The sequence below is a fragment of the Ailuropoda melanoleuca genome, chromosome 1 (assembly GCF_002007445.2).
Source record: "Ailuropoda melanoleuca isolate Jingjing chromosome 1, ASM200744v2, whole genome shotgun sequence".
NCBI classification, from domain to species: Eukaryota; Metazoa; Chordata; class Mammalia; order Carnivora; family Ursidae; genus Ailuropoda; species Ailuropoda melanoleuca.
The window spans coordinates 144,955,402-144,974,259 of record NC_048218.1 but is presented as its reverse complement, the minus strand read 5'-3'; the positions used below and the strand labels follow the sequence as shown (position 1 = coordinate 144,974,259).

Here is an 18,858-nt window from a genome sequence, read left to right as displayed (position 1 = left end):
TAAGAGTTCATTAGTTGTGATAATTGGGAGATAATCAACCTTACAAGCTCTTGTTTACATATAAAATGTGGGAACACCACACAGATGAAAGCAATAACATAATTAGATAGACTGCCATACAAGCCCGTTTCACAGTTTATCTATCTTGTATTTGGATTGTATCTTCTGTAACAGAAAGCACGGTCACACACACCACCTCACGTGTTCCTCACAACCCCACGAGACAGAGCCACCAAGTTATGTTTTATCCCCTCCTGAAGTTCAGAGAACTTGAGTAACTTGCCCTTATCTGCAAAGCTGGTGGATGAGCTGCTGTGATTCTTCTTGTTTTTTGATTCCCAGGCTACTGGTCTGTGCCCTCCAAATTTAGGTAGGGTTGAACAAGTCACTGGAAAAAGAATTTTCCTGCCATTACAGTTCAGTGTTTTTGGTTGTAAAATCACATATAATGTGACTAATCCAGAAATTCATTTCTCCAATTGGCTACATATGAAATATTCTTATTAATCTTCCACATACGTGTTAAGAAAGCATAAAAAGGAAGACATGTTGAAAACTATAGAAAAAATTATTTCTCAGACGATTTCTTATTTGGTTGGTTTGTAACAGCTTTGGTTACTTGACGACAAGATGACCCAAGGAGGAAGCTTGTTCTATTCTTGTAAACACGGCTCCTTTCGCAACAGAACTCTGACCCTGGAGGACCCAACATAGTACCCAACATCCAGCACTGCAGTGGCTACTCCATCACTAGGTACTGAACAAATAAAGTAGGGGAACATGAGAGCTACTTATTAGCTGGGTTTAGAGTGTGGAGATTTTATTCTGGGACTTCTGGCTCCGTTAGTATTCAGTAATTTGCCTGGTACTCATATCAAACAACCCCCAAAGAGCCATCTAGAATCTCTGCTTTAATATGAGCCAGCACTGAGTAGGTGCAAACTGCTGGAGCACACATACGGAGTTAAATCTATTAAAGATGAAGTCAGCTGGAAAAGCAGTGCCTTACGTCCATTAGCCATGTGGCGAACACACACTGCATCCAATTAACAATTTCTGAGGACCCGAAAACAAAGTTCACCGAGTCCTTTTATAGCAGTAATTTGTGAATTACAAATCAGCAATTTATATATTCCATCCTGAGAACAAATGTTTTTTAAGTAAAGAACCAGAAAAATGCAATGGGGCGGAGAACTCTCACTTCAACAACAGGAAGCTGGAAGGAAGGCTGTCCAGAGGAAGCAACTACTAAAGACACCGCAAGCTACATCCCCCTTAGCAGAGTCAGAGGAGGTGTGTGGAAGAGAAGGAAAATGTGTATAGGACTTACGTGGTTCGGTAACCAGAAGCTATCTTTTTCTTTTTTTTTCTTTTTTTTTTTTTTAAAAGATTTTATTTATTTATTTGACAGAGATAGAGACAGCCAGCAAGAGAGGGGACACAAGCAGGGGGAGTGGGAGAGGAAGAAGCAGGCTCCCAGCGGAGGAGCCTGATGTGGGGCTTGATCTCAGAACGCTGGGATCACGCCCTGAGCCGAAGGCAGACGCTTAACCGCTGTGCCACCCAGGCGCCCCAGAAGCTATCTTTTTCTATCATGTTGTATAAGAATCAGAATATTACAACTCAAAAGAACCTTGGGGATTCTATCCCAGTCCTCTTTTCCGGATAGGAAAAACAAGGTTCAAAGATTACTAACTTGTTTACTAACTGCATCACACAGTTAATCTGTGGGTGAGACTGGACAGAGCTCAGTTCTCAGAAGCCTATCATCTTGGGGTGCCTGGGTGGCTCAGCTGGTTAATCATCAAACTCTTGATTTGCCTCAGGTCATGATCTCAGGGTCCTGGGATCCAGCCCTGCACCAGGCTCTGCACTCAGCACAGAGTCTGCTTGTCCTTCTCCCTCTGCTCCTCCACTTGCTTGCCCTCTCTCTCTCTCTCAAATAAATAATAAATAAAATCTTTAAAAAAATGCTTATCATCCTTCTGGAAGGTCACTCTCAAGTCTGAAAGTAATCTTCACAAGTAATCTTTTGCCTTCATCGAGTCTTTGTTTTAGTCTTAACTTTATGTTCCAACAAAAATACAGGTCAGGTACTAATTTTGCAAATTTCGAGAAGTATACAGTATTGAAGAAAGAAAAAAACTTGAGGGATTTTATTTGGTTTTATATTTATCCAAGGAGTATAATTCTTACATCAAAAAATTAGCTGTCAGTTTTGAGGATGACAATGTGGCAGAAGAAATCCAGCTGGCTCCACATTGCTAAGTTACATGCTACTGAATGTAGGGGCTTAGGTGGCCATGTTCTCTGTCATTCACTTTCTACAGAGACCTTAATCAGTAACCTAACACTGCTTTTATAAACCCAAGACCCTGGGTTCTTCCTCTACCCCTTTTCTCCAGGCTATCGTTTCTGTTGCTCATAAGAATCAGAGGGAAATTTCCTTTTCATCTCTCCTTTCTTTCTCTATTCTTTTTTTTTCAGACCCTCCAGTCTCTGAAAAAAGCCCACCTCTGACTCAAAGGCAGCTAGAAATACAAAAGATGAGCAGACTCAAGTGGATTAATAAACGCAGACAAACACAGAAAAGATATGAAGTAGTTAGAAGTAGTTAACAAGAGAGCGGTGTTGCATGGGTGGGCTCCACCTCAGTGTACCTGCATTTTAAGACTAGTTTCAATATTGCTTCGAATCGCATCCTTTAAAAAAATTTAATGGATTCGATTATGATTTTAGCAGCTGTTATGAAAAATGTTCTTTGAAATTAGGATGTTATATATCCTATTACACAGCAACCAGTTCCCTACAGTAATGCTGTGAGTCATTCAGTTTTTTCACTAGATTGACGTTATTTTTGACGTAAATGGAATGCTGCCCACAGATCAGCTAGAGATGGCAAGGGTAGGAGGGGAATGAAGCAGCATGACGATGGGGGCTGCTCTGCATTCTTATGGGCACTATTCTCCTCAAAAACAGTCCTACTTCTATTATCTCACTTATGCTGTTATCAGCTACAATGCTGAGCATCATGGACACTTGGCAGCATTTTAAAACTTGAACAGTAGCTGCGTATCACTCACAGTCACTGCAAGGTCACAAAGGGTGGGCTCGTGGGTTTGGGTTGATACATCCCGCATTCAGAGGTAGGTTTATGTATCCCAAAGAGATGATCTGGAGTTAGTCTTCCTCAAACAGAATCCAGAATAGTGGCTCTGTCACTGACTTGGGCAATCTCCCTAACCCCTCTGTCTCTCAGAATCCTCAACTGCAAGATGGGCATGAGGATAACACAGCACTAGTAATCACGTTGCTGGGAGAACCAAATACATTAACAGATACGCAATGCTTGGAAGAGTGACTGTTACATAAGCACTCGATGAATGTATTTACTGACGTGGAAAGGTGAGCAAGATATTCTTACACGACTAAAGCAAATTGTAGAACCATATGTACATTCATTTTAAATATTTTAAAAAGAGCAACATAAAATATATTTTCTCATGATAAACAGATGCATACTATTTAACAGAGAAAGAACTGGAGGAATATACTTCATACTGACAACGGTGGTTACCTCCAAAGAAGGTATTAGATTTGGAGATCTCGGCCAATAGATACTTTAAACTTATTTGTAATGTTAAATGTTTTTGGATTATATGTATTTTTTTGCATTTACATATTACTTATATATTTAAAACTAGTAAAAAAAAAACACCACATATTCAGTACATTTTCTTTTACAGACATCTTAATTCCATTCTAATGCAAGAGCTCTGGTGTTTTAGGACTCAGGATTCCCAGATGTTGATATTAGCCCAGGACACATTGTCAAAATCCGTGTGACTATCAGCCTCCCTCATGTGAGAAGGCTGCTTTTTCAATTACGTCTGTGGAGACTGTTTGCCTGCCTTGCTACTCCACTAACAGCCAGATGATCTGGCTTGATTAGGGCCCTATGACTTAGCTTCCAGTCACTACTTTGCTTTAGTATGGCACAGCAAAGATGTATTGAATCGGATATGGTAATTTGAGACAAAGTTACATAACTTCATCTCATCTTATGACAGCACTTTACTTAAGAACCCACCCCACAGGCAACTCTCACCCTGAACTCTATTAATTTAGTTGCTTTCCTTCTGGTTGCCTAAATGCTGATACATTTTATACCCCAAGTAGTATTTATGAAATTTCAGGAAGTTGATTTCTTACAGTTTCAGAACAAGCAGATTATTGCTCTTTCCTAATCTTTTAAGTAGGTCTGAGTTTACTGTTGTATGAACTATACATTTCATTTGTTAATGTTCAAAAACTATTAAAGAATTCCTTTTTTTTGCCACTTTATCAATAAATGCAACCTGAAAATTATCTGTGTGGCCTTTGAAACATAACTCTGTTTTGGTGTAATGCCTCTCCAGTGCAGTCTGATACCCAACATAGCCTTCTTCAACTTATGGTTAACCTAACCTCCCTGTTCTCAAGAGGGCAGAGAGGTCCAAACTCTGTTGCCCCTGACTCTTTAGTAATGCCACTAGACTGCCCATGGAGACAGTGGCTGTAGGGCAGAAAAAAACTATGTGAGGTATCCTAAATTCCATCAAACTTCATTTGTAACACTAGTAAGAGTCGCTGATTCTGAGAATATGAAAGGATAATTTATGTTTAGACAACAGGGAAAAGCATTCAATATTTTAGGATTCCTTCACTGTCAAACATCTTTAGAATCTGATAGAAAAATCCTAAAATTCAAAGAATTGTAAAATCTAATCAAATGGGCAGACTAGTTGGGGAACTGCAGACTTCCGTGAGTAGGGCCATGGGGTGATATACATAAATTGGGTCTAGGAAGGTGGGATATGTAAATGTCCTCTTCTTGATATTATAGTGTCTCTGACAACAATAAACAAGCTTCAGGACTGCCTACAAAAATCTCTGGATATTAGTAATCCCAAGTATGCTAAGTAGGCAACCCCCCAAATTATTTATTGTGATGTAATAGTTTCCTTGAGTACTATAAGAAGAATTCAGAGCTTATGCCTTTGGTAGGAAATAACCTCAGTTACTTGAGATAACAGTTGTTGGGGCTTCCTTAATGGGAAAGTATCTTCCAACTATGGGAAGACTTAACTATGTACATACAGCATGAGAAGGTTTAAGAAAACTCAAGGACTACACTACTTGTAAGTGTAATGTAACAGATGCACGAGAATTTCTTAAGTACTCGCAAAGACTGTCAGTCACTAAAAATAGTATTTAAAAAGAAAGTCAAACGTAATGAATTTATAAATGCAATTTAAAATGTTTGTAGGTACTAATTAGCTATGCTTGTAAATAGGAACTAAATATTATTCAAAGATCCCTCAACAGTGATTTCCAAATCAAATTTAAAAACTAGGTTTTTGATAATACTGTAGCTTGAATAAACCAAACATTAACTGTAAAACCAAAATAAATACCCGAATGACTTTTTGGGTAGTCTTAAGGCCCTTACTGTCATCACAAAACTCACAGACAACAGAGTTTTCCATGTACCTAAGTTCTGTTTCTTAAGTTTCCTAATATGCGGCATTTCCTGTAGGTTCTCCGACATAATTAGTGTAAAGTACTGAAGTAGAACATTACTTCATGTCCACTGGGATTCAGTCATAACTTGATATTAGCGTCCTGCATTCACAGAAAAAACCCTAAGGATCTCATTACTACTGAAGCAATATGGTTGGAACATTGTTCAGAACCATACACACAAGATAATTTTCTGGTCCTAATTCCAGAAATAGCTGTTCATTGTTTGGTCTCAATTTTAAAGAGGCTGTGACACCAGGATTGATCCTATTTCCCTCTTGGCTGGTAGACAGCGTAAGTGAAATCTGTGGTCCACCCTGAAAAATGTACAGGAGCCTACCAACACGCACCGCACTTAGAAACCACTCGTGCAGCATCTTCTTCTGTATCCTCCCATCCTGACTTCCCAGCCTGTTCTCTAGTCAGTTTTACCTTAACATAACTACACAGCATCTCCCAAACTATATAATTAGAATATCACGGTGAACCTGAGCATTATCTGTAAAATGTAAGAAACACTTCAGAATACAGCTATCTTGTAAAGTTTCCTTGAAAAGGAGCTGTATCTAACATTCAGGTTAAAATTGTCTTTACTTCCAGGGCGCTTGGGCGGCTCAGTCGGTTGAACTTCTGGCTCTTGGTTTTGGCTCAGGTCGTGATCTCAGGGTTTTGGGATCCAGCCCCGCATCGGTGTGCAGTCTGCTTGGGATTCTGTCTCTCCCTCTCCCTCCCCCTGTGCCCCATCCCTCTGCTTGTATGCTCTCTCTCTCAAATAAATAAAATAAAATCTTTAAAAAAATAAAATAAGATTGTCTTTACTTCCAGATCATAATCTACCTTATTCCAAGCAAACAAAATTTAAAAGTCAAAATAAAATATAAAGCAGCCCGCTTTTCCTAAAGTGGACAGAGAACTACTAAGCTTAAGCTCATTCTGACAAAATAGCTTGTTTTCTATCAAAACAACTGTAGGTATCTTCTAGTACTAATGCATACCTCAGTAGGCCTGAAGGGTCTGGTGACTTCTGTGAACTTACAAAGGCGCAGTGAGAAATAGGAACCAAGGAGAATTATCATTTTGCAACTGAATACCTCCTTCTGAATGCCTCGTTGATTTGGCAACAAAAGTCTTAATGACTTACACAAAGACAGATGCAAAACTTGCACAAAACTAGACAGGCAATTTAGGTGCTTTGCTTTTTGAGTAAGAGAACAGATTTTGGCTCTAATGATGTGTCAGAAAACAATCGATAAGTATTGATTTCTCATTCATTTGGCTTGTTCATTAAAATTTTCCATAGTGATTTACCGGGAATGTTCACCCTTTAATTAGTGCAATTCAATAATATTTCATGGTCAAAATTATTTATTGGGGATTAAAAGTTACTGCAAATAATTTGTTCAGGAAAAATGAAAATGATGAAAGTTTACCAAGAAATTATATCTGTATGCATGACAAAAACAAGCTTGAATCTACTCCAGAATTCTCTCCTGCCCCAATTTAGAACTAAACAATGTGACAGCATGGAATAATTACCTCATTGCTCTGTATCTAATGCTCTTGTATAAGACACTCTTGATAATGTAGTGCAAGCATTCACTTTCCTTTTAATGACTTTCCATTTAATGAATTCTGGCTTTAATCATGCCTTTAACCTTATTTTAAAATTCTGGGTTTCAATGCTAAAAGTGAATGCTTAATGTACTCTCAGACTCCGTCAGGAAATAAATCATACATGGTGGTAGGGGGCTAGTCTGGCTTCATATCCACAGGTATCTGAAAAGAGCCACTAACATTGAGGGCCCAGGGAAAGGCAAAAAGGACAAAGACAACACATGATTACAGCCTCAGCAGAAAATGATTTCTTGGAGGAGTCCAGTGACCTCAGTAACTGCCTTACTGATGTAAATGTCTCTTGGTGTTAACTTTCCTCCCCTTATTAAATCTTAAGTATTATAAGCCCCAAAAAGCCTTTTGTGGTTTTCCTCATTCTTATCTTTCAATTAAGCAAATTAAAAATTTCTATTTTAATGTATTTTATTTATATAAAAATTATACCATATATGTAAATCATTTAGAAAAAAGAAGGAAAAAGACACCCATTTTCCTACTATCAAGCCTAAAAAATAAAATTGGTACTTCTGAAGCCCTCTCTATGCCTCATTTCTAGTTGTAGCCCCTATTTTTTTCTCCTACTCATTCACAAAAGTATCCCTAAACAATATAGATTAATTTTGCTTGCTTTTTAAGTTTATATACATGGTAATGAGCTGTATTCAATATTCTGCAAATTGTCATTTTGTTTGCTCAACATTATGTGGGAAGGTATGACTAGGATCAATTCACTTTTTTCTGCAATTGTTATGAACAATAGCGCTGCGCATGTTTGAACATGTCTTTTGGTACACATGTGCAAGAACTTACGGAGGCATATGCACATGTAGAATTAAACTTGGTGGGCCACAGAATTTGCATATATTCCATTTTACTGGATAATACGAAATTGCTTTAGCAAAAAAACTGTATGACTTTTCCTCCATGCTGGCTATAACATATTACTGTGAAACTTTATACCTGAAAATCACTTTATTTTTACTAATGAGGTTGAATGTTAACTTATGTTTACCAAATTCTAGGTTTTCCTTTTTTGTGAACTGATTGCTTATTGTGTTTGTCCATTTTTCTATTAAGTTAGTTGTGTTCTTAGTATATTCTGGAAAACAATCTTTTTTCTTAGTTAAATGGGCTGCAAATATCTTCTCTCAAATTTTTGGCATGTCTTTCCACGTTCTCTAGAAAGACGTACAGTGTCTTTCAATGATCAGGTTTTCTTAACATTACTGTGGTCAAATTTAACAAACTTTTCTTATGAGTTGGAAGTTTTGTGTCTAAATCATATAAACATTCTCCTACATTCTTTTCAAAGAGTTAGGAACACTGGCTTTCATATTTGAGGCTTTAATCCATTTGGAATCTATTTTGTGAATGATATGAGGTTAAATCCAATTTCATTTTTTTCCATATGGTTAATTTTCCCAGCATCATTTGTTGGTCCATCCTTTCCCCACTAATCTGCATTGTCAGTTCTGTGTCAGTCTCAAATTGGCGTGAATGGGTCAGTCTGCTTCTGTATTTCACTCTGTTGCACTGGTCTACTTACTTGTCCATCACTGAGACTACACCACACTATCTTAATCACTATTACTTTATAACGAATCTTGGCACCCGAGAGAACAAGCTCTTTCACCTTGCCCTTGCTCAAGTATATCCTGGTTATTCTGGCCAAGCTGCTCTTCTACATACGTTTTAGAAATAACTTGTCAAGTTCTTAAAACAAACAAACAAACAAACAAAACAAAACAAAACAAAAACAAAAGCCCTGTTCAAATTCTAATCAGAACTGTATGGAATACATAGGTTAATTTGGCATTATGGCACTTTTGCAATACTGAGGCTTCCTACCTCTACCAATTTATATAAGTCTTCTTGAACATTTCACCGTGGCTCTTGAGCTTCTTCTGCTAAATTCACACTGGCTATCTTATATTTTTTGTTGCTATTGTAAATCACTTGTACAAAAATTACGTTTTCTGTTTGTCAGAATTAACTGATGTCTAATGATTCTTGAAGCCATCCATCCTGCTAAACTCTGACTAATCCTAATAATCTGTATTCTTGAAGTTTTTATGTATTCAATTTTATTATCAGTGAATAATAACAGATTTGCTTCTTTCTTTTTATTCCTTATGTTTTTTATTTCTTTTGCTTGTCTGGTACTTGCTAGGACCTCAAGGAAAACACTGAATAGAAGTGATTATAGCACATTAAGTGATGAAATGCTAACAATATTCTTAATTTTAAAGAAAATTCTTGATTTTAACATTTCACCACTTTATATAATGTTTGATAGACTTCTGTTTGCTTCACATATCAAGTTAAGAAAGTTCTAGTTTAAAAAAAAGAAAATTCTAGTTTAATAAACTTTTATATTTCTAGTTTAATAAACTTTTTATCATGAATAAGTGTTCAACTTCATTAAATATGTGTCTTCATCTAATGAGATGATTATATAGATTACTCCTCTAGTTAATGCATGAATTATATGAGTTTTTCAACATTAAACCAACTTTGGGCTCCTTGTATAGACACAAGTGGGTTATGATATTATATACATTATATATATAAATGTATATAAAAAAGCAGATAAAAAGAACAAAGATTTTTGTTAGATTAGAAACAAATATTAAGAGCTTAGATTTAAACTCAACATATCAATAAATAAATTAAATGACAACTTTTTAAATCCATCTTAAAAATAAAGATGGAAAAATTAAAAAGATTGAGAGATTGTAATAAAAAAATAAACACCTATATACTGGTACAAAAGACATAGGAAGTTTACAGTAAAAGAAAATGATATACCATACAAACACTAATCAAAAGAAAGCTGATACAGCTCTTCAAATATCAGAAAAGGCAGATATTAAGGTGAATTACTAAAAATAGAGACACTGTCTGATGATCAAAAGTCAATCTACCAAGAAGATATGATAATTCTAAACTGTATGTGCCTATTAACATCACTTCAAAAGCATAAAGCAAACCTGATAAAACCAAAAGAAGAAACAAACACAATTATAGGGTGAGATTTTTTTAAAACACATCTCTCTCAACAACACATTCTAGAAGTTTTGAACATGGTTAACAAATTTAACCTGATATACATGAAAGAGCACCTGAGCACCAAACTAGATCAACAGAGAGCTGAGTACATTGTGTCTTATCCATCCTCTCCCCAATAATTTACATTGGTTTTACTGAACACTACATTACATATTTGTGTGACACCATTAGTCTACACTGAAGGTTACTGTGTGAAAATGTCCTAATAACAATCATCAGTGGATTTACTTAAGGATGTTATCAATATTAATATCACTGTGTTCTCCAAATCATGCATTATTTGTGTCAGTAGTTGTACTTCTTTTAAGCAGATGATCTGTTCTTTTAACTTATGGACACTGTGAATAATGTAATGAACAAGGGTTTCCATTTCCTTTGGCAACAAGGAAACTTAGAGCCAAATTAAAGGTCTTGCCTCAGAAATACTGTAAGCATGGTATATATACTTGTAGCATTATTTTTAATTCCACTCTGTGGTCATCCTCATTGTTCTTCCTTATCTTGCCACTATCAACTTACCCAATCCTGTCACATAAGGGCATCTCTCCAAGTTACTTCTAGACAATACATGAGTGAATGAAGTATCAGGATAAAAACATAGAGATTAAAAAAAGGTAGATATCCTTAATGGCAGTTGGTTACTCACCTTTGTTCTTCCTGATAAAGACTTTATTGAAATCAGAGTAAATTTCAAAGAAGTTATTTAATTCAGAGAAATCAGATTCCATGCAAACCAATAAGCTAACAACTGGGTCACAACAAGCAAATACATGTGAATAGGGCCTGATGATCAGAGAATTGGCTGGCTTGAATATCTAAGCAGGCTCAGAGTTCCACTGGCATGTCCACAAATCCTGGGTTTCTGACCAAGCATCCTGGGTTCAGGATTCAAGTACAGACTACCATTTTAGGGATCTACTTTTAGGAAATCTACAGCTTAATTGCAACAGCCAAACTATTTTGTGGAAAAAGTGTAAGGGAAAGGAGAGGAAGAAAGAAGGTATTATTTTCATATCCTTATGCTCCTTTCTCTAGAATATTCTTAAATTACCTGGAAAGTAGCTAAGAAATATCTTTTTTTTTTTAAAGACACCCAGGTTTGAGTAATTAATTCTAGATACAATCTATGCTGAAAGTCCACACTTTCCTACAATCTGCCATCTTGCACCTTCAGTCTTTTTCTTCTGGCTCAGTTCTTCTTAGAGCTAAGGAATAGTAAGTAACTAAAGGAACTAAGAACGAAAGGCTTTATATAATCCTTCAATGTTCATACTTAAGGAAGATAACATTCGGTGTTTTCTAACTAGTGGCCCACTAGCTGAGTAGATGGGTATGAGAAAGAAGAAACATTTGGTAGTAATACCCAAACTTCACGGGGACACTTGAACTACCTTTACAAACCTACAAGTGACCCAGTTCCTGTTATGCCTCAAAACTACTAATGGATCACAGTACTTACAGAAATAGTTATGACATCTCAGGCATTCAAAGCCTACTTTTACTCCAAGAATACCGTGAAGCATACCTTTAACGTAAGGTCTCATTCTTTAACATAAGGTCTAAGAATCAGAAAAAAAAAATTATTCTAATTTTATTCAGTTTTCTCCCCTCTTCTTCAAACTCCCTCTCATCTCTTAGAATGTTCATCTCATTTATGTATTTGTCTTCTAGCAAACCATTCATCTTCCTCACCCTTTATCCTACAAATGACATGCCTTGTTGTATAACTGGCAGGGACAAACACTGTTCTTTCTACCTAGAAGCCTTCCTTCCTCTTACAAGTCAGTGTGGCACTAGGCTTTCAGTGTTCAAAACACTTTTCTAAAGGTATCATACTTCTCATGTCTCTAGGCAGGATAATGATAATCTGCCTCCATGGGTAACTTCTGCCAATTACTCCTAGTTTTTCTTTCATTATCTCTATGGAATATGCAGAACCTCTCACAAGAGCCTTTAAAATATTTGAAGCCGAAAACAGTATCATCTTAAGGATCCTGGAATATCTGAAGTGCAGGAAGCTCATATTGTTCAATTGAGTTTTCCAGGGAATCTAACCAAAGTAAGACTACAACCCTTTTCTTCCAAGATCGCTCTAACATGCCTATTCTCTGCTCTTATTCTAATCTTGACTTAAATACCTGGACAGTCACAGACATTTCTAGTCACTTAGGGTCCCTGGTTATAGGACAGAGAACTCTTACGTAGACCAGCACTACTCAGGCACTAAGAAATGAAAACAAAAACATGGCAGGAGGGCAAAATAATTACTTTTCACATCCTGGAACACAGGTAAAACAATGTGTTTTATTTAACAAATAATAAGTGCTAATTAATAACTCTTAATAATTAAGTAATAATCCTTAATACATGTCTGTCATGGCTCCTGGTGAAAAAAATTGTTATATTTGCTTTATGTATTATGATAAAAATGTATTAGAGCATATTAAGTAATGGATTTGTATAATCTATCCAAATTTTTTTTTTTTAAATTTTATTTATTTATTTGACAGAGATAGAGACAGCCAGCGAGAGAGGGAACACAAGCAGGGGGAGTGGGAGAGGAAGAAGCAGGCCCATAGCAGAGGAGCCCGATGCGGGGCTCGATCCCACAACGCCGGGATCACGCCCTGAGCCGAAGGCAGACGCTTAACCGCCATGCCACCCAGGCGCCCCATAATCTATCCAAATTTTAATGAGATACTTGAGTAGGCTTGGTTTATAGAAAGAACCACATAAATAGTGTTCAAATAGAACTGTAACTGTGGTAAATTTCTGCATGGTTTGAGAAATAATTTTATCACTCTGAAAACTTATAATAATAATTCAACACTGAGAGTCACGTAATTAATCCCTCCTCAGCTGGGAAGCTCATTAGAAGAACATGACTCCCTGTGAAGAAAGGACTGCTTGTGGGCTCTTCCTTTCCTGCTCCTCCCATTCTGCCTCCTTCATTCTCTTTCTTTTTCTTTCAGCATTTCATTCTAATGTAGTTTTTCAATGACTTTAATAGATAATCCTTTTTCTTCACTGAGCTGCCTTAAGCCTAAAGATATGCTAAACCACTCATCCTATCAATAAAGCACTCCAGTGCTCAGAAAGCAATTCAGAACTGGACAGTCCACAGGAACTGGGGAGAAAGGGCACTGCATAAGGGGCAGAAACTAGCAGGACTGAGGGCAACTGTTGCGCCCACCCTGTTGCCAAAAGGTGTGGGGGGCGTTGGGGGGGGGGATCTTTAAGTGCCGAATGGCCTGTGTTTGGTCCTCAGTTTTACTTCCTTTTCTAAACCTCTAGGACTTCAGCATTCCTTAGCAACAGAAGCAAAGGATCAATTTAGAAAAGTGCTTTCCAGAGCATTCTAGCAACTGACCAAGCCATTTTAGTTTATGTGATCAAGCAATTGAAATTCAAGGAGATTTATCACTGACTGTCCTCGGCAGCAAAACTGGAAGAGCACCACTTGATATGTATGCTACTAATGTCTAAGATGACTGATTCTACCTCCACTGCACAAGCACGGATTGGTTTCAGTAAGAATTAGTAGTCTCTGCATCTCACTGTGAGCCGACAGTGTTGCTAGGGAAACTGATAATTATGTGGCAAAATGGAGGGTGTAGAATAGGAAAAGGGTTCAGAAGAAATATAAGGTTTTGATCCAAATCAGCATGTTAATAGTAGAGTTTGCTGATCTTCTGTAGTGACATAATTTAATAAATACCATTAATTATATGTTTGACAAGATACAGATTTCTGAATGGAAATAAATGAACAGAATTGAACTGAACATTGGAAAGCCACTGGTTACTGATCATACTTGGTGCATGTCACAGCAGACACACATATTTATTATAAACTACAATGTCATAGCAGAGACACATATTTATTATAAACCACAACTAATTTAATTTAATGGAATTAAAATATTCAAAATATTCAAAAAGGTGAAAAAAACATTGATTTTTTTTCTGACATTTTTCTTTAGAAATCAAAGCTTCTATTCACCTCAGTGACTAAGTCATATAACCTCAAAACACACGTTAGTGTGGAGAAGAAAGAAGTGTTACTATTTTTATATTATACATAGTAAAACCGATCCAGAGATGCTAAATGACCTTCCTGAAGACACACAGTTCTTCAGTGAGTGGTAACGCTGCTGCTAATTACCCGTCTTTAAGCTGCCCAGGAGGCATTATTTACGTATCATACTCTATTAAGGGAAAGCCCAGCAAAGGGATATAAACATAGTAAATGGTCTCAAATTTCTAGATCTCACTTTAATGTTAAATGAAGATTTCCAATACTTTTCATTTTTAACGGCTAAAAGTGCAGTTCTAGAAGTTAATGATATGATATAAACATCTGTGTATCAAGAGAAGTCTTGTTGGAGACATTTTAATATGTGAGAAAGATCATCAGAGAATTAAACAGCTCATTAGTGAACAGTTTTCCTGCATGTCAAATCACTGCCTGTGAGTTGTCTGTCCTACTATGACAGTGTTGATTCACAACATTCTTTTCCTTTCCCTTTTTCCTAGGACTGTTAGGTAAAAACTTTAAAAGATGAAACCAAAGGTTTTATATCCTGCTGTGTATTTATCTTTATAATTCTTACACATTTTCTAATTTATAAATATACTATAGATATTAAACATTCATTCACACTCACATACACACAACCTCTGTATGGACGTGTGTTTGTGTGAGAAAACAAGTGATCACTTTACGGCTGGTGCATAAAACAAGACAAACATTTACAATAGCAAATGCTTCCAGTGTTTTGATCTTATTTGGTCTTTGACAGGAAAGACCGAGACGTATAGAGAGGACACCAAGGTAAAAGCATAAAACTATACAGAACTTCTTAACTCAATGAATTCCAAGTGCTAGAAGTAGGTAGTCAGACTTCCGAAGTTAGGAAAAAGATTTTCATTCTAATGACTTAAAAGTGGTAAGCCTTACTTATTAATACATAAGTAGTAGTTCACCCTAGATGGGATGAACTAGCATGTTAAGGTAGTTTACTGACTTATTTTTTTAAGGCAGCTCATTAAGTCTATCAATATTATGATGGCTTAAAAATATTTGGCTTAGGTTACAATTTTGTTATTTCCTTCCATCAACACATTGGTTTTTGATAAAATAAGAGCCAAATGATAGGTTCTTATTTTGATAAGCCTTTTCTTATGGCAGGAAGGTTGTCTCAACTTTTAAATCTCTGGGTAAGAAAAAGAAGAATGTAAGGCCAAATTTTATAGTCACTGGAAACAATTTTTTGGTTAGCTTAAACAAACCTTGACTTAGGCCATCATGACAAGATGTCTGCTTGACATCCAAATTCTCCATGGTATCACCTTTAGAGACGTCACCAAGAGATGTTCTTCTCTCAAAGATGTTGTTGTTATTGTTAACTTGAGTCCCATTTTGCTTCAGTAGTCTGAACACCTCAGCTTCCAAATCTCTAATCTAAGGGGGAAAAAAAAATCCATCCATAAAACTCTAAGCCAGCACTTCTCTCTAAGTACTCAGCAAAACCATCCCATCACTTAGTGGTTTCGAGCACATTAACTCACCCGTACTTGCAGACCTTGAACTTCCACAAGATGAGCTTTTTCCAAATCTTCTATTTTCTTTCTTTCTGCTTCCTGTCTTTTGATGAAATCAAGTTCTCTTAAGAAGAAAATAAAAGATCTGATGGCATCAAATACTCAATAAATGAGGAACCGTCAAAGTTCTTATCTGAAGCGATAAATTGCACAGTGGGACAAATAACTGGGCAGCTATTTAAATAAACAAAACTCAATCACAGTTTAAAAAAAGGTATCTAGTAACGAAAGCAAATAAAACATTGTAATGGATCGTAAAGAAGAATGTTTTGATTCTGCTTACTGTGATTTTCGTTTTTTAACTCCTGATTCTAGGGCACCCATACAGATTTAGAGAGAAGCTACTGAACTAATGACCCACCTTGGGTAATTTAGTGGAGATGGTTACATGTCAGGTAATTATAATCCCATATTTACAAAGTCATATAGTTTGTAAAATGATGGGACTAGACGGTAAGAGTTTACAGAAGATAATTACAATTTGCTTTCTACGAATGACTGTGGTGCGAGGCTGGGCGGGTCAGAAACACTGAGGGGGAGCCATCACTTACATACCTGAGGGTAATAGGGGGAGAAGGATAAAATATCTCCATTTTGAGAGCCTGGAATACAACCTGCAAATCTGGCAACATTTACTATAAAGTTATCACATGAAATACAATTAGGTATGACATTTTTGGCAGGAAGAGTTAAAATAGTGATGTACTGGATTCATGATCACAAAGAATACTTTCCCCTTTTCACAATGAACTTTTTATAGCAATCTCCTTTAAATACGAAAAACATAATTTCTGTGATAGGAAATAACAGAGACATCGTGAATCTTACACATTCACTTCGCTTCCAGAGCTTGGCATGGAAGACCAGAAGTGGTAGGGCACGACTCTATATTGTTCTGACTGGCCAGAAGTACCTGATGAAAAAATTCAGTAATCACCTCCCTGAAATTACACCAAAATCCAACAGAGGGAAGCAAAGCAGCATTCGTGTGGGAAAAGCTGATGAGGTTCAAAGCAGAGTGTGCTGCTGGACTCCCTCACTGCAGTGAACTGAGGCCCTTGCGATTCTCTCAACAGCTGAGCAACGCAAAATGGCAGGGCAGGGGGTCTTGCTAGTCAAGAGTTACACTGTCTGAGGTGGAAAAGTTCTGCAGTCCCTGACTCTGAGAACAGAGATAGAAGCAGCCTCCTCAAGGCCCACTTGCTGCTTTGCATGGTCAGTCATTCTGCGTAACTTGAACGGGGCTGCTTGCTTCCTACTCAGAGCTGTTTCCAAAAGGATAGAGATTCAAATGTTCTCATAGTTACTAGGAATGACTAACTATGAAAAAGAAACCAGAGGGTAACCGACGGTCAAAAAACTGTAAAATGAACCATATATAATCTCACACGAAAAAATGATAGAAGCGATTTCTCAAACTGAATGTCTAATGTTTTATAACTCTGCTTAAAGGGATCATCAAGATTATCTTTTCTATTCTGTTGGACGTTACAAATTACTGGATATAAGCCTTCTTTAGATGCACACAACGATTCCTTAGTCATTAGAAGCTGCTTACTTTTGCTGAAAATCCTTGATCAATTTCTTTGCCTTGTTGTATTTCTTCTCCAAGGCCTGATACTGGCTTTGAGTCTCCTTGAGGTGCTCGTTCACTGTGTGGCATAAGGTCTGAGCCTCAATCCAGTAGCTCTCCAACTTCAGCATTCTCTCTTTATTCTCTTCTATATTCTGTTGGAGTTGGGTTTTTTCTAGTTCCCACCTCACTTTCTCATTTTCTGCTGCTTGCAGCTGGATAAAGCAAACGTCAAGGCAAGGATAATCTGGGTATTCTGTAGCAAAATCCGTCATGTTTTATAGCATGTTTTAAATTAAGTTCCATGTCACGTATACTCAATCATCTAGAACCTTGAGATGAGAAGAGCAAGCCTTATTTTCAGCATTTCAGAGATTATGAAATGGAAGCCTTGAAAAGGGAAATGCTTTGTCCAACCAAGGTCACACATCTGATAAATACAAAAACCTGGATTTGATTTCACCTCCATGATCTTTCCATTGCACCATGTGGTTTGAAATTCTGTGAGCAGTACATACTGTTTTAGAGTTTGACTGGATTCTATCCAATGAACTTCAATGTACTTTCTTTTAGATGTTTTTCCTACATATAATTAGATGTAAAAAACTAACTGAGAAGTGAAGGGGCAGAGGCACACTGGGAAGGAGAGGGGGGCAGAAGCACAGTTCGGGCTAATAGTTAAGAAGGGGTCTCTGGAGTCATTCAGTATAGAGTTGAAGCCCACCTCCATTATTGGCCTTTAAACCTTGGGCAAGGAATTGAAGCCTTCTAAGACTCAGGTAGATCATCTTTAAGACGAATTGTGATGTAACACAACACCATGCCTGGAACAGCTTCTTGGGCATAATCTGATAAATGTTAGTTATTTTTACTTTGGTGTTTTTTTTTTTAATCTCTTTTAATAATATGATTACATCCTTTATTTCAACTGACACAAACATAGTCTATAGCTCATTATTTTGCTGGCAGTGTTCTGAACTTCCAGAGCCTTACAAACTTCAGTTTGCATAAAAGTGTAAAAGATTGTGTAAGTAAAAATATAACTTATTGCTGACTTATTTTAAATCCCTCTGATGGAACAAAAAGGTAGCTTCCTGTGTTTCTGCTTCCAGGACTCTTAGGAATGGATAGTATACTAGTCCAACCCCCTTATTTCTACAGAAATTCAAGGTTGATCCTTTAGGTGAGGGGTCAAAGGTCATTTATTCACAATAATGGACCTTTAAACTAGGGATTCATCTAGTTCACATGCTTCCTTTCAAGTTCAAAAGGATGCAGAGTCATTATAAACTAACAATTTCAAAATCGAAGACATCCCCAAACCATACCACATTCAGCAAATATATATATATATACCTTTTAATGTATATTTTAAAAGCTAAATACATTGACAAAACAGATTACAAAGTAAAAAAATCAAAAACATTTCAAAATTAG

The 18,858-nt window shown here is 36.8% G+C and overlaps 1 protein-coding gene across 7 annotated transcripts in view; it reads right to left on the bottom strand.

Annotated features, from left to right (window-relative positions):
* The window catches only part of PPP1R9A (protein phosphatase 1 regulatory subunit 9A), a 320,733-nt gene that overhangs the window by 35,621 nt on the left and 266,254 nt on the right, over nt 1-18,858 (bottom strand). For all 7 annotated transcript variants that reach the window (XM_034667864.1, XM_034667870.1, XM_034667875.1 and 4 more), the window contains 3 exons: nt 17,407-17,636; nt 15,816-15,912; nt 15,537-15,708 (listed from right to left, as the gene is read on the bottom strand). In XM_034667864.1, coding sequence (XP_034523755.1) covers nt 15,537-15,708; nt 15,816-15,912; nt 17,407-17,636 — 499 coding nt within the window. The remainder of the gene's footprint in view (nt 1-15,536; nt 15,709-15,815; nt 15,913-17,406; nt 17,637-18,858) is intronic.